This window comes from Pundamilia nyererei, unplaced genomic scaffold (assembly GCF_000239375.1).
Source record: "Pundamilia nyererei isolate P.nyererei 1_Seehausen unplaced genomic scaffold, PunNye1.0 scaffold00494, whole genome shotgun sequence".
Taxonomy (NCBI): Eukaryota; Metazoa; Chordata; class Actinopteri; order Cichliformes; family Cichlidae; genus Pundamilia; species Pundamilia nyererei.
The window spans coordinates 80,444-96,503 of record NW_005187895.1 but is presented as its reverse complement, the minus strand read 5'-3'; the positions used below and the strand labels follow the sequence as shown (position 1 = coordinate 96,503).

The 16,060-nt window shown below is 40.2% G+C and overlaps 2 protein-coding genes across 3 annotated transcripts in view; both read left to right on the top strand.

The window, feature by feature from the left end:
• dusp27 (dual specificity phosphatase 27) overlaps positions 1–8,622 on the top strand; it is a 33,766-nt gene extending 25,144 nt beyond the window's left edge. For both annotated transcript variants that reach the window (XM_005754006.1, XM_005754007.1), the window contains exon 6: positions 5,452–8,622. In XM_005754006.1, coding sequence (XP_005754063.1) covers positions 5,452–8,198 — 2,747 coding nt within the window. In that variant the 3' untranslated portion in view covers positions 8,199–8,622. The remainder of the gene's footprint in view (positions 1–5,451) is intronic.
• Positions 8,623–12,273: 3,651 nt separating this feature from the next.
• Positions 12,274–14,901, top strand: LOC102205419 (moesin). Its single transcript, XM_005754014.1, has 3 exons — positions 12,274–12,487; positions 13,038–13,415; positions 14,470–14,901. The coding sequence occupies exons 1-3, from the start codon at positions 12,274–12,276 to the stop codon at positions 14,754–14,756; spliced, it is 879 nt and encodes a 292-aa protein (XP_005754071.1). The 3' UTR covers positions 14,757–14,901.
• The last annotated feature ends 1,159 nt before the right edge of the window (positions 14,902–16,060 follow it).

Below are 16,060 nucleotides of genomic sequence, written 5' to 3'. Positions count from 1 at the left end.
ATTTTTAAATCCTCCATCATTATACCAGTTCCCAAAAGACTGGACACATTCGCCCTGAATGAAATCAGGCCAGTGGCACTCACACCAGTCATTATGAAGTGTCTAGAAAAATTGGTTCTCACACACATCAACCACATGTTTGCATCACCAATCAATCAGTGGATGATACAACAGCAATAGCCCTGCAACACACACTGCAACACCTGGAAAGCAACAGAACGCATGTCAGGATGCTCTTCCTGGACTACAGCTCTGCATTCAACACCATCCGCCCAGGCAAGCTGACAGAAGCAGACAGACCTTGGCATCCCGACTCCGACCCGTAACTGGATTCTGGACTTTTTGACAGACAGACCACAAGTAGTGAGCATAGGAGGTGCTCACAGTCAGCACAGGATCTCCACAGGGCTGCTGTCTCAGCCCCAAGCTCTTCACCCTGTACACCTATGACTATGTCTCCACCAAGGAAAACTCCATCGTCATCAAATATGCTGACGACACCACCATCATGGGGCTCATCAAGGAGTGGGACAAGTCTGGGTACACGACTCTGGTAGACAGTGTTCATTCCTACAGAGAGGAAAATGACCTCATCCTCAACCCTGCCAAAAAGAGAGAGAATTATTAGGGACACACACCGTCCAGCTCACCCTCTGCTCAGACACAAAAATTGTTACGTACAATCTGAGACACAACAAGGCAACAGCATCATCACAGAACAAGGTTTTTCAACTGCTTCTTTCCCGCAATTGTCAGACTGATAGCAAACAAAAAACAACTGAACACTTAAAATAACACAGCACTACTTTACCTCATTTTGAATGTACAAAAATCACTTATTAATGTGCAATACTTACTCAGATCTTTGAAATGTGCAATGTTATGTGTACAATACTATTACACTATTTATATATAATATACTTTTAATATACTTCTTCTGTTTGTCTACCACCACTATGTCCAGTTGGTTAGCCACCACCATTTTGTCCGTCTGTATCTCAAAGTCCCACAGGATCTTAGCTTGGTCATTCTGCACCGTCCTTGGGGGCATCACCCATTTTGACCAGGACTTCCAGGTCGTATTTGGCCTGGAAGTCCTGGTCAAATACGGGACTTCCAGGCCCGATTCCTATTTGCCTGTAGGATCCCCAGGTACTTGTAGCTCTCCTCTATGTCTGCAGTGTTGCCTTCTGGTAGTTGGATCCCCTCAGTTCTGACTACCTTCCCTCTCTTTGTTATCATCCGACTACATTTCTGCAGTCCGAACAACATTCTGATGTCATTGCTGTATATCCTGGTGGTGTGGATCAGTGAATCGATGTCTCATTCACTCTTGGCATAAAGCTTAATGTCATCCATGTACAGGAGGTGGCTGACAACTGCTCCATTCAGTAGTCAGTATCCATAGCCAGTCTTGTTGATGATCTTACTGTGGGGGTTCAGGCCTATGCAGATGAGCATTGGGGACAGAACACCTCCTTGGTAGATTCCACACTTGATGGCGAATTGTGCTATGGGCTTGAAGATTGCCTCTAGTGTTGTCCGCCACATCCTCATTGAATTCCTGATGAAGGCTCTTAGGGTCCTGTTGATCTTGTATAGGTCAGGCCTTGGCCAGTTCTAGACAGGCATATATGAGGGGCCAGACTGAAATGTAAAGGGGGCACATGGTGGCAATGGAGGCGGGAAAGGTGTGGGGGTTGGGTGGGGTGCTCTGGATTAGGGCTGCCACAAACGATTATTTTCATAGTCGACTAGTCACCGATTATTTTTGCAATTAGTCGACTAATCAGATCATGCATCCATTTGGTGTAAAACGCATTGAGTCATAGGCCTTCTTGTAATCAATCCAGGCAGTGCACAGGTTGGTCAGCTTAGTCTTGCAGTCTCAGCTGACTGCTCGGCCTACCAGTAGCTGTTGTTTTGCACCTCTGGTATTCTTGCCAATCCCTTTCTGTGCCCCGCTCATGTATTGATCCATGTGCTTGTTCATCTTAGCTGCTATGATGCCTAACAGGAGCTTCCATGTGGTACTGAGGCAGGTTATAGGCCAGTCGTGGGATGGGGCCGGTCCCATCTGGGGGTCCTTGAGGATCAGGACCGTCCGGCCTTCAGTTAGCCATCCAGGTGTCTCTTGTCAATGATCAGCTGGTTCATTTGTGCTGCCAGAAGCTCATGGAGTGCAGTCAGCTTCTTTAGCCAGTAGGTGTGAACCATGTCGGGGCCTGGTGCTGTCCAACTCTTCATACTGGAGACCCTTTCTTGTATGTCTGCCACTGTGATGGTTACTGGTCCCTTTTCAGGGAGGTTGCTGTGGTCTGCTCTCAGATCCACTAACCACTGAGCATTGCTGTTATGGGTTGCATCCATCTCCCATATGCTCTTCCAGTATTGTTTCATTTCCGATGTGAAAGACTGGTAAAGACATATAGAAAATGATTGCTTTTTAAGTTGTTACTGCTAAAAAAGAAAACTGTGAACACTGAAATAGTTTAATATGTAAAGTGTTGTTGTTTAAATTAGGTTGTATTTACCTCATTTGAAGATTTTGTAAGGACAAGACATTTTTTAATTATGTCTCAATCAGTAAAACCTTACTTGACAGAGAGGGTACTCCAGAATGTGATATCACCATGGGTAAAACCACTCAAAATCAAATAAAAGTTCATATTTAAAGTATTTATAATCAATAAATTTATAATAAGAAGGGTTGAAGAAAAGTAGCTTTTTACATTCTTATATCCCTCTACTTACTGGTGAGCCTATAGCCCTAATTGTCATTGCTCTGTATGTCCACTTTATAATGAATGTCTTATTCATTTCTTGACCTGAAGGCATCCTCTTCATCTGACATTAGAAATGGAAGTTGCGAAACCTTGAGACTTTTTTTTTGTCTGTTTTCATCCATGCTGCATTTTCTGGTCTCTGGTTCCCACAGTCATGAGCTACAATGCACTTGCTTTTCCAGATTTATAATACATATCTCCAAGTGAAGGTCAACAGTGATACAATGAAATATTCCAAACAACTGATCTGTAATTTCTCATCATCACAGCTTCTGAGAACATGCGTGTTCCTGGAAGAGGCTGACACAGTCACTGTGCTGTTGATTGTGTTTCTTAATTAACATGCCCTAAAATATTGCCTGAAAACTTCATAAACAACAGCTTAATAATACAGTTACACCAAAAATTTGATGGACAAAGAAACAGTTTTTGTAGTTTGGCCTCCGTATGCAACATTTTAAAGTGCCTCTACCAATTTTACTTCAAGATGTATTTTGTTAACTGTTATGGATATATATTTTTCAGAGGGTTAACAGTTCTTGTAAAAACTAAAAGTCAGTGATTTCCTGAAGTCTCAAATCCATTGAAATCACCAAATGTTGCATTTCCTTCATTGAGATGCTCTACCAGGCCTTTACTGCAGCAACCTTCAGCTTCTGCTTGTTTGTGGGTCTCTCTGCATCACGTTTTAGCTATAATAACTGAAAAGCTGTCCTACTGGGTTGCAATCAGGTGACTGATGTGGTCATCTGAGAAACTCTTGGGTTTTATTTTTATTATGCCTCGGGAATGGACAGCAGTCACATCGTCAGTAGACACTAGACGCCTGTTTCCACTGGCAGCCATACATGCCCATTCCATAACACTGCCTCTACCAAATCATGTGGTATCCCTTAGATCACGAGTTGTCTTCTTCTCTATCCCACTCTCTTCCCATCATTCTGGTACATTATCCTTGGTTTCAACTGTTTCTCCTCTTCTCTGGTCTAATCTGTCTCTCCTTTTCTTGAGTGTAACCAGTAGTTTTACATTGTTGTTAAGTCTCTGTATTTACATTCATGAAGCTGTCACCTGATTATAGACTTTAAAAGTGATATATCCACCTCCCCAAGAGTGTTCTTAAAATGATTAAATCGTGTGAACTTGTTTTTCTTAACCATGGAAATAATACTATCGGTATGATTTTTACTCATCTTCCTTCAGGCCTTTTGATGTTGCTGAACTAGTCATTATAGTCACTGCTTTTAAAAATGTATCTGACTGTTAATTTGGCTGCTCCTAACATTTTTTGTTATTTCTCTAAGATTTCATCAGGTTTATTCAACCTGATGATGACCTGTTTGATATGCAATGACCTTCATCTGGGCCTTATATTTAAAATTATGGAGAAAAGCAATAAAATAAAAAAATCAACTCTGAATTAACTTCAGATATCATGTCTACTCCATTTGTCATTAAGTAAAGGGACAGTCCTAACCTGGCCATGAAAGTGGATGTCAGCCTGTTATGAGCCTGAAAATGGGTGTTTAAACATGTGTGTAATTCCTAATGGATCTGTGGAACATTTTACCACTGGAACATAACATCCTGTATATTTTCTATGCATTAAATCATAAACACTTACATAAACATTAAGAATAGAATATTCACTTAAATGTTTTAAATGTTAAGTGTTTTTCACGCTGATAAATATGAATCTATATATATTGCAACACCTTAAACTATTTACCAGACTAAGTAAGCCGCTCATAAATGTATAATATCAATGTATTTGTTTTATTTATAGTATCTGCTATATTTGCACTTGTCAGTTAATATTGTAGAAATCGTCACTGTGGTAGCACAGATACCACAGAGTGGGGTTTGCATATTGCTTATTGTGTTTAAAAAGGCCTTTAAAGCAAGTTTTAACATGTCTTAGGATATAGAATAAGATATGAAGCAATTAATACAGCCAGAAGCTGCATTATCAACAATAGAATCCCTCCCACTCAAACTTCTGTTTACAGCATTTATAATCAATGGTTTTAAAATAATAGGTGTTGAAGAAAGGAAACTCTTTACTTTACAGTGATTTTCAGTTAAGCTGCGTGGCTGTGACACACTTATAACCTTGAATTTGTCCACAGCATGCTGCTGGTTCTAAAAGAAAAAGCTCTTAAAAGCCTTTCCTTCCTGACCTGTTTATCTAAAACCAGCAGGCAGTCACACACAAATATATACTGGTGAATACAGTGGAGCATTTAGGTAAATAAATAGATAGACATTTCCTCTAAAGAGTGTGAAGACAAAGACTAAAGATTGGTCATAAATGAAATAAAATATTGGTCATATATATTGGTCATAAAAAAATCTTTTTTCTTCATAAACATTATGGAAAGGGATTCAGCACACTTAAGTTGAAACATATAAAACCTAAAATGTAATAAGTTATTGCTTTGTCAACGGTTTTGCTGCCCTCATCTGATCATAGGCCATTATTGCAAGTTTAACTAGATTAACTACATTAATCTATTGCAGACATCAAAACTGATGTATACTGTGGACTATTTCATGTAGAATTTGTATACATACATAACATACTTCATTTACTTTGTGTGTAGCTGAGTAATGGTATTTGCCTCAACTCTTCAGTATTGGTAATCATTGTTCCCTTTACTTGCAGGAAAGGTTCTTGTTGTTTCTATGATGGGCATCAGTCGTTCTGCTATCCTGGTGGCTTGCTACCTGATGATCTTCCAGAACATGACCATCATGGAGGCTCTGACCTCAATCAGGAAAAAACGTGCCATCAACCCCAACGAAGGCTTCCTGAAGCAGCTGAGAGAGTTCAATGAGACCCTCATGGAGGAGCGAGATGATGACGACGAAACACTAAGCCAGTGCTCTGTGATTGATGCTCGAGCGCGTACTCGCATCTTTGGGGAAGAGGATGATGAGGATACGGACACAGAGGAAGAGCAGAGTATGATTGAGGTGAAAGCGAACTCCATTATGATGGAGGAGGAGGAGGATGGAGAAAGTGTGATGAGCAGCGTTGCCTCCTCTGCAGCTGCTGCAGCACTTAAAAGTGGTTTGACTGGAGCACAGAATGGGTTCAACAACCAGGTATCCAATGGTGTCCCAAATAAGTTTGTTCTATCTGAACAAGGGGGCAAGGAAGATGGGGATGATGATGATGATGGTCTGGACAGCATAATTCAGGAGTGGCAGAGGAGGAATGAAAAATACCAGAATGATGAGTGGTGGGAGGCACAGCTGAACACTGATGGGGAGGATGAGCAGTCTCTTCCGGGGGTTTTTACAAAGAAGACAAAAGAAGTTGGAGACACTGATGTGGAGAGCGTAACCAGTGAGGACATACGAGCTGTGAAAGAGCGGCTGAAGCGTCGCAACAGACGCCCACCCTCTGACACAATGTCCACCTCCAGCTGCATGAGTTACTCTGATCTTTGGAAGCAGCGGCTTAAGGAGATCGAAGAGCAAGCAGCTGCTCGGTACCGCAAGAAAGAAGATGATGAAGGCAGTGAGAGCACTGCCACTGAAGACGAAGGAGTAAAGAAGACGATTGATGATGAAGTAGATAGCATCCTCTCTGACACCAGCTCCATGTTTAACTTCTGTCAGAAGAATAAGGAGAAGATGTCACCATTGGAACGTTGGCGAATCAAGAGAATCCAGTTTGGGTGGAACAAGAAAGATCGTGAGGATGGAGAGAAAAGTTCTGTTGGTGATGGTGAGGAAGAAGCCAGGACACCATCTCTGCAAGACGTCAATCTGACAGCGTATCAGGCATGGAAGCTGAGGCAGCAGAAGCGTCTCGGGGAAGAGAACACAGATGAGATTCTGGAGCTGAGCAGAGGCGAGGACTTAGCAACAATCAGAAGAAGACAACGACGTGAAGAGCTTCTGGAGCGTTCAAAGAAAACTTTAGAAGAAAGCCAGTCTGTATGTGGCTGGGAAACAGAAAGTTGCGTTAGTGGTGGTACGATACCTCTATCTGCCTTCTGGGCTGGAGCTGGTGTTACAGGGCCGCCAAGTGTTGCCAATGATGACAATATGTCCATGCTCAGTGGTAGATCTTCCATAATTTCTTCAGTTTCCCAGGCTCGCAGCACAAGATCCTCACAGTTTGGAATCCCAGCAAATCCTGTGCCACCAGTACCGCCGATCCTCCCAGTTCCAACTGTGCAGGGCCCCGGAGGTGAACCAATGGTCAATCTGGCTAGCATCCAAAACTGGATTGCTAATGTTGTTTCAGAAACAATTAAACAGAAGCAGAGTGAAATGAGCCTTCCTCCTCCATCACGTGCCGGGTCTGAATTGAGCTTTGGTGCTCCATCAAACGTGATTTCAAGGCGCAGTGTCGATGATGACAAAGCATCTTTGCTGAGTGGTGCTTCCTACTCCAGCTCTCTGTCACAAGATCGCGGCAGGGCAGCATCAGTCCTCTCCAGTGGCGGTTCAAGCAGCATCTCAGGTCTCAGTGGTAGAGGCTCAGCATTAGGCTCTAACCTTGGCTCCACCCTGGGCTCAAAGAAAAACAAGATCACCACTACCAGTGTTCCTCTCTTCAGCCTCTTCCAGGACCAAGTTAACCTGGATAAACTGGATGCCATGGACAAGGAGATCAAGTCAGAGATGAGGGACAAGATGTCTACCTATGAAAAGAAGAAGATCCTGGAAGACAACAAACGCAGTACTCTGTTTAAGAAAAAGAAGCCAAAGGAGGATGAAGATGAGGAGGAGGAAAGGAAGAAGAAAGAGGAGGAGTTTCTTGAGGAGACAAAGAAAAAGGAGAAACCAAAGAGGAGTTATGGTCTATCGGGGTGCCTGAATCTTAACCCAGCGCTGGAGAAAGATAAAAACACCAACATTGATGACTGGCTGAAAAGTGTCAGGCCTCCCCCGAGAAAACCAGCTTCAGGAACTGAAGCTGGTCCATCAGAGGACCCCTATGATGATCTTGATGCCTCAGCTTCTGAATTTGACTTCTCAAGCAGAAGAGCCTCTTATGCTGCTGACGAAGATGATGATGAGGAAACGTATGGCATTACTTCCAGATACCGAGCCAGGTTACACGAAGATCTATCAAGTGAAGACACAGAATATTCCTGCAATGGCTTCACACAATCCCACAGCTACAGCCAACCGGGAAGACCGTACAGCGCTGTTCATCATTCACGATACGAAAGCAATGAGACAGAAGGGAGAAGGACTAGGAGACAGGAAGCCACAGAAGAGGAGGAGGATGACATCTCCACCTTCATTGCCCAAACCAGGCAGAGGATTAGGGCTCGAGCTGCCGCGGAGGCTGAAGACGACGAGGTTCTCGCTGCTTGGAGAGCTCAGCAGGAGGCAAAGCGAGAGAAGCAAAACTTAGAAAATACTACTGATGCAGACAGGTTTTAGAAAATGTAAAAGAGCCAATTCTGTGCTGCTGCTGCTGCTGCTGCTAGCTCACACAAAGCTCTTTTTGTTTGGTCGAGGAGTGAAAAAAAAGGATGTACAAATTGCAATAATTCTAATGCACAAAAAACACTAGCATCCACATCCATAGAAAAATATGCACCTTGACCTTTTCATATTACATCAGCACTACAAAGAAATTAAGGATTTGAGCCTGTTTTACTATTAAAATGGAAGAAATACACAATACAGTTCTCAGTTAAGGTTTTGCTTGTACCACAATTGAATGTAAAACACAATGAATGCAAATTTTCATAGAAAAGATGATGTGAAACTTCTAAAAAAAAAAAAAAAAATAGGAAAAGTCCCTCCAATTTGTACTCTTGCACAATTTTACTATTGTAATAAATTTTCTGATGAATGATGACTTGGGCTTTTTATTTGGTTTAATGGCTCCTAATAAAGCTGCATCATAAAGGTTGTTTTCATCTTTTGTGATGAAAAAAAAATTGAAAACCTCCATAACTTACAACAAAAAAACAAAAAATTAAATGGTAAAAATAAACAGAAACACAAACAAGTTGTATTTATAAAATATTTGTGCAGGTGACAAAGCAATCACTATTACTAGAATGTTTTTTGGAATGAATATAATTGTCACTTGCAGGAAGTGGGACTGATGGCTTTTTATGTAGACAAAAATATGTTTTTTTTACTTACTAATTTGATGTTTTGATGTTAATAACTTGTTTTGTTGCTTAACAAAAGCCACAATATGCTTCACAAAAACAGCGGCTCATTTCAAAAACTTAAGCAAGGTTTAAAGTGTGAAAAAGGACATAGTGAGGGGGGAATGAAGAGCTAAAACTAGTCATTCACCCACTAAGGTTTAGACAGTTATGCATGTAACACACACACACCATGCAAACAGTTAAAATACAGGAAGGGGATTGGAGATGGGTGTAACACTGTTTCATATTTGTAAACACACAGCATGTGGTCATGAGCATGGCATTTCTCGTGTTATACTGCCACATCTTGGACACTAAATGCAATTGCTTTTGAGATTTATACAATTTTTAAATTATGCAAAATGTGAAGATAACATCATTTACAAAATACCATAATATTTCTTTAACTGTAGTGGTATAGATGTGGTTTCAGTGAGATAACAACTATGTGCTGTGTAGTGGATGGGAAATATGGAAATAATTCCACTACATGTGAAACTGTAACATACTTTAAAGCTTATAATGCTTTACATAGCACAGTGGGATAAACCGCAGCAGGAGTGCTGATCTTCAAGCTCTTATATGTACATTTAAAGTCAGATAAAAGGCTCAGCCAAGGAGTCTGTACTGCTGTATAATTACAGGATTTTGGTTTTATGCTCTGGTTTTAGAACCTTTGCTTTTACTGCACATTTCAAAATTATTTATTATCATAATGTTATAGAACACACCTGGGATCATTTTTATACCCTGGCATGTTTAATAATTTGTGGAGTTTTTCTACTTTATTTTTATATAAATTTTAAACATGAAAACATGGTGAGCAGTTTGCATGAAGATAGCATAAGTTCGAAAACTAAAAATGTATTATTTAGAGGGGAAACTATTAAAAGGAAATCAATGCAAGCTGTTACACTTTTAGAACATTTTGTTCTTTTTAACTCATGTACTTGACTGTTTACTCTCTCACTGGAGCATTTTTCAAAACGCTCCTGTTATCTGCTGGTTACACATGCTCTTAGAGAGGACCAATTGTGCTTTTCATCATTTTCTGTCTCATATATCCTGTTCAAGTAGTGCATTTTCAATATAAGTATGACCTAGTTGTCAAACATAAGTACAGGTAATCCTGTAGCCAAAAGCTTCAGACTACTGTCAACACTCGGTTTCTAATAGTTTTTCTTACTCTTGACTCTGTTTTATCTCAATTAGAGGTCATGTCTTTTCATGGTGATGCCAGGTACAGGCAATCAGCCAATGAGAATGAAGTTGTTTTAAAGACAGAGAAACAAAAGAGCATGAGGGGATGGACTGAGAGGGAGTCTAATATCCACAGACAATTAAGACCACCTCCTTTCAGAACTGTCTTAATTCTTTGTGGCATACGTTTTAGTCCATGTTGAGATGACAGCATCACACACTTGCTGCAGATTTGTCTGCAGTTTCATCACATCACAAAAGAGCTCTACTGGGTTGTAATCTGGTGATTTGGGGTCTATCTCTGTACAGTAAACTCACTGTCATGTTCAAGAAACCAGTTTTAGATGATTTGAACTTTGGTGAGTTATCCTGCTGGAAGCAGCCATCAGAAGATAGATACACTGTGATCATAATGGCATGGACAGGGTCATCAACAACACTCAGGTTGGCTGTGCTTAAGAAGTGATGCTGAACCACTGACATAAAGCAAGATAGATCCACGCTTCCAAGTTCTGACCCTACCATCCAGACTTATCAGACCAGGCAACTTTCTTCCACTCTTCTACTGTCCAATTTTGGTGAGATATGTGAAATGTAGGTTCAGTTTCCAGTCCTTAGCTGACAAGAGCGACATGCAGTGTGGTTCAGTGTTCAGGAGACAGACCGTGCGGTGGTGTGTGTGGTGGACCCAGGTGCGAACACAAGAGAGTAGACCGGAGTAAACTTAAACTGAAAGCGAGCCTTTATTATGGCTGATGACAGGTCTCAACACAAAGCAGAAACACTGTGACTAAACCAAACTTAACTAAACTGGGAAACAGATACTGATAAACTAAGAAGACTCAGAGGACCATGATGATGACTGTAAAGACTGGCCATGAGGACATGGAGTGTGGGAACACAGACGACGCGACCCAGACTGCATGAAACACAGAGACTAAATACACATGAGGGATGATCAGGGGAAGTGGCCACACATGGGAGCACAGCTGACACACATGAACCTAAAGACAGGACAGGTGAAACTAAATACACTGACATAGAATACAGACTTTCAAAATAAAACAGGAAACATGGAGATTAGACATGACATGAACTAAACATAACCACGCAGACATGACGCATGACAGGTAGACGCATGAACCAGGGAGACTGAGTACAGGGAGATGACATAAACAACTAAGAAACAAAGGGCTAAACAGCACCCTAGAAATTAACTAGACGAACTAAGCTAAAGCATAAATGAATAAAAAAGATACATAAAACTCAACACTGGGTCACACGACCCAGGACCATGACACCATTCAGATGCTCTTGACACACTTTTGTTGTAACAAGCGGTTAGTTGAGTTACTGTTGTCAGCTCAAAGCAGTCATTTTCCTTTGACTTCAACGAGGCATTTTCTTCCTGAGAACTACCGCTCACTGGTTATTTTCTGTTTTTCAGATCATTCTCTGTAAACTTTAGAGATGGTTGTGTGGGAAAATCCTAGCAGATCAGCTGTATCTGAAATATTTAGACTAACAACCATGCCAAGCCACTTAAATCAACGCTCTTCTCTGTTCTGATGCTCTGTCTAAACTTCAGCCGGTCATTGTGACCATGTATACGTGAGTGGCAGCCTTGTGATTGGCTGATTTGATATTGGTTTTAGTGAGTAGTTAAATAGGTGAAGTAAAACTAAATAAGTATCATTTAGACCTATGAGTCATGCAAGGCTACTTTAGTAGAATTCAAGAAAGAAAATATGAAATTAGAAATAAGCATCAAAGATTCATTGTGGCAAAGAGAACACACAGGGCAGTATTTTACTGATCAAACTTTATGCTTGAATAGAAATTTGCATTCAGGACTTTTCTCTTTAGTTTCTTTACTTCAGTCTGGATTCTTTGGTAGGAGTCTGTGCCACAGTTAAAGAGAAGTGAAACCTTGTGGAGGACTCAGTGAACTGGAGCGCAAGCTCATACCTGAGCGATTAAAGTATTACAAACCCACGTCCACTCACACACATGAAGCATGAGGCTGAAAATGTGGCCGCCAGGTCACCAGACTGTGAATTGAGAAACGACACGTGCTGCTAGAAAGCATTAACAAAATCCAAAAAGATGAAGGATGTGTAGAAAAAGAAAGGAAAACAGAAAAAGAGATGGAAGGAGAGGCTGGGTGTGAAGGTGAGGAAGAGGAGAAGGGAGACCACATGGAGAAAGAAGATAAGAGGGAGGACAATATAGAAATGGACCAAGAGGAGATGGAGGGAAGAGCAGCGGAAGGAGAAGCAGAGATGGAGGAAGAAATGACTGAGAGAGAAGAGGAATTAAAGACACAGGGAGAGAACGAGAGAGAAGAAAGGAGGTTTAAGTGTGAGAGGATGAAATGAAACATTCTACAGCAGAGGTAGAGAAAGAAATACACGATGAAAATGAGGAAGGAGAAATAGAAGAAGACAGAAAGAAAGAAAACCATGAAGTCGAACAGTGTGATGGAGAAAAAGAGGGAAATAAAGGGAGGAAGAAGGATGGAAGCAACAAAAGAGGGGTGGAGATAAATAATGATGAGTAAGAAGAGTGGTTTAAGTATCAGAAGGAGGAAGATGAGAAAGAAGTAGGAAAAGTATGTGAGGATGAAAGTCAGGGTGAGATGAAACAAGCTGTAACAGAGGAAAGTGGAGATGAAAGAGCAGGAAGAGGAATGGAAGAAGAAGATGTAGATGAAAAGAGAATAGAGCAAGACAGACAGATAACAGGAGGAAATGTAGAAGGAGTCAAAGTGGAGAAGCTGAGAGAGCATCACGCTGAAAATGAAAAGGAGGTAAACAAAGAAAAGGAAGAACAAGTTAATGTAAAAGAAGAAGAAACAGAAGAATGGGTTGAGGAGCCAGGAAAGAGGCCTGATCAGTCTGATCCCCCAAAGCTGTCCCTCTGTCACCTCTGCAGGACCCACAATCTGCTGAAACTCTGCATCACGGCACAGAAAACAAAGCTCCCAGAGTCCTCACAGACGGAGAGAAAGGGGCTGTCGCTGCCAAAACCCACAGCAGGGACATTTATCCCACATCGCCGAGCAGTGACAAGGAGGCTTTTCTGAGCAGCACAGACGCTTCACACCAAACTGCTGCTGCACACAGTGTGACAGACACAAACGTTCCCTGTGCTGACGCTCATCTGAATCTAAGTGAACAAACAGAGACGTCGCAGCGCAGTTTACAGGAGCAAGAGCGGCATCCAGGTGAAAGAGCTGGAGTAGAAGAAGCAGACAACTCCGGAAATACTCCACCTGTATTGCACACAGGTAACCACAGAATTCCCTAGAAAGATTTCAGTCCTGGCTGGTTTGGTGACACCTGTGGTCACAGGTAGGAGCTGCACACATTAAATCAGACACTTATCAGGTAGAATAGGCTTGGGTTTAGATGCACTTCTGTTTTGGGTTTTTTTTAAATGGGGTACCACACAGGAGAGCAAGAAAAAGGCAGATCCACGGTATATCAAATTTACGAGGAAACATGTTAAAATTTGACTGAAGAATAGCTGAAGTGAAAGAAGTGAACTTTTTATTTATGTAAAACTACAAACATTTTAGCATCGAAATATGCTCAAAATGACTGTAGAAAAGATCATTATTGAGTAAAATCATTTACATGGTATTATTATACATAGACATAGTATTTTTGGTCATATTATTATTTATTTTATTCCTTCTAATTACAGTATGTTGCTGGGTACCTTTTTCTAAGAAATCTACAGAATAACAATAAACTCATTCTTAAGAATATTTTGGCTTTTATTGGCTAAAAAGTTAAGTACGTGCTTGCAAAATATGGCGGAGTGGAAGGAAAAATTTATTGTTATAGTCTTTAGATCAGCATTAAGACTTCCTAACAAAGACAAGGTCTGCAAATAGGCTAATACAGCAGTGCTTATACATACTGTTTCTGTGAGATAAGGTAAATTTTCATTTAAAATAAGAAACAAGAAGATATGGGTGAGGTTTATTTTTGTGTTGTCATACGTCGTTAATAAAACGGTTTTATAGACCCAAAATTCAGATTGCTGTGTAAAAACATTGATATATTTGTTCTGTAAACGTTCCAAAGTGAAGTTACTGTTTTCAAATGTTCAGATCTACATTGGATATTATATAACTGCAGCTATGATTGGCTGGAACACAGTTACTGAAAGTGAAGATTTGAGCCAGAAAGTTCATTCATTAAAATTCCACAAAGATGACACTGACTCAACTAAGATAAATATTAGTGGACAAAAACCTCCATGGAGCAAAAGAAAGTAATTTTAAGTCATTTCCTAGAAGTATTTAAATTATTCAAAAACATGTGCATTTTCAGACCTACAGACATCGCTTTGCAGACCAGAGGACAAAGTGACACTGATGGAAGCTCCTGCTCAGTCCTCGATGGAAGATGAACAAGAGAGCAAAATCTCCTCTGGCACAGTAAAACATTCAATGAAAACCGTAAGGTCTCCTGTGATGAATGGTGAGGCTGATGCTGCAGATGACAAGAAGAAAGATGGCCAACAATCATCGAAGTACAAAACAGTGTCCTACAGAAAGATCCCCAGAGGAAACACCAGGCAGAGGATTGATGAGTTTGAGTCCATGTTTAACTCGTGAAAGAGCATTAAACATAATATATAGTAACATACTGATATATAATATATGTAGAGGATTTGCTGAAATTAACCAAGTCGTTTTTTTCTGATTCAGCTCTTGCAAATTATGACCCCTACTGGTAATGTTTTGAGAAAACCAGAAGACCCAGAGCAGAGCTTTTCTAAAATATGTACATGATTTTATATGACTGTATTTGTACCTGTGGCTTGTTTGGGATGCTCAGGTGGCAGTTTTTGTTTTGTTTTTTCCATCTTCATAGGCAGTCCATCCCCTCCCCAATTCCCTAACCTGACTTCGTTAACCCTATCCCAGAAACCCAGCTCAATAAAACTCAGATCTTTAGTTGGCATCTGAGCAAATAAAACCTTAAGGGAAGTTCTGTCTAATTGCTGCCATTGCTCCACTTGACAGTTAAGGATCCCAAAAATGAAAGACTGCTTTTGATCCTTTGTTGGTCCCATACTTAAAACAAATGAAATTTCCCACTGAATTGAATTCACCCAGTTTTGTTTTGTTTTTTAGAAATACAGTGTGTCATGCAAACTCCTGAAGTTTCATTCATTTAATATTTTAACATTGTAGAGGATTCTAGATTCTTCTCAAGGAACAATTATCAAGTTAAAGGAATATGTTTTTCTCTTTTTCTTTTTCAATTGTGTAGTGTTATCCTGAATAGGTGGCAGAATTTTGAGTATTAAAAAAGAAAGGTTGAAGATATAAAGATAAATGTGTGCAACACAGCTATATAGATGATTTCTTTCTTAGCCAGTCTTTGACTGACATGTAACCCCTCAATGATGTTTACTCAGGCCATGATCTCTCCTGAGAAATGTTGCCCGAGTGACTGACTAGAGAACAGCAACCTATAAAATACATCTTATTCACCTCATTATTTTTTCTAGTTTAACAACACAAACATTTTTACTGTTGAAATGTCAAAGCATTCAGAGCTTGTACATACAGAAAAATAATAGCTGAGAGAATAAAAGGATGTGATTTTTTTTTTACGTTAGTTAAACCTACCTGACACTTAGAACTGTATATGCATAGGGTCTTTAAAAAAACCTCTCTTATTGACAAACTGTTTTAATGTAAATTTCATGGTATGTTTATCACAATTGTATGATATCTATTAGTTAATTTAATGTATTCAAGAAAAAGCATCATGCAAAATATATGTTCTTGCATTTTGTAATTTGTGTTGGCATCAACTACCTTTACTTAAAACAACATATATGTCTGCAGTGGTACAAACAACAGAGGATTATCTGTTTTTGAGGTTTTTGTTGAATATTTTGACAATA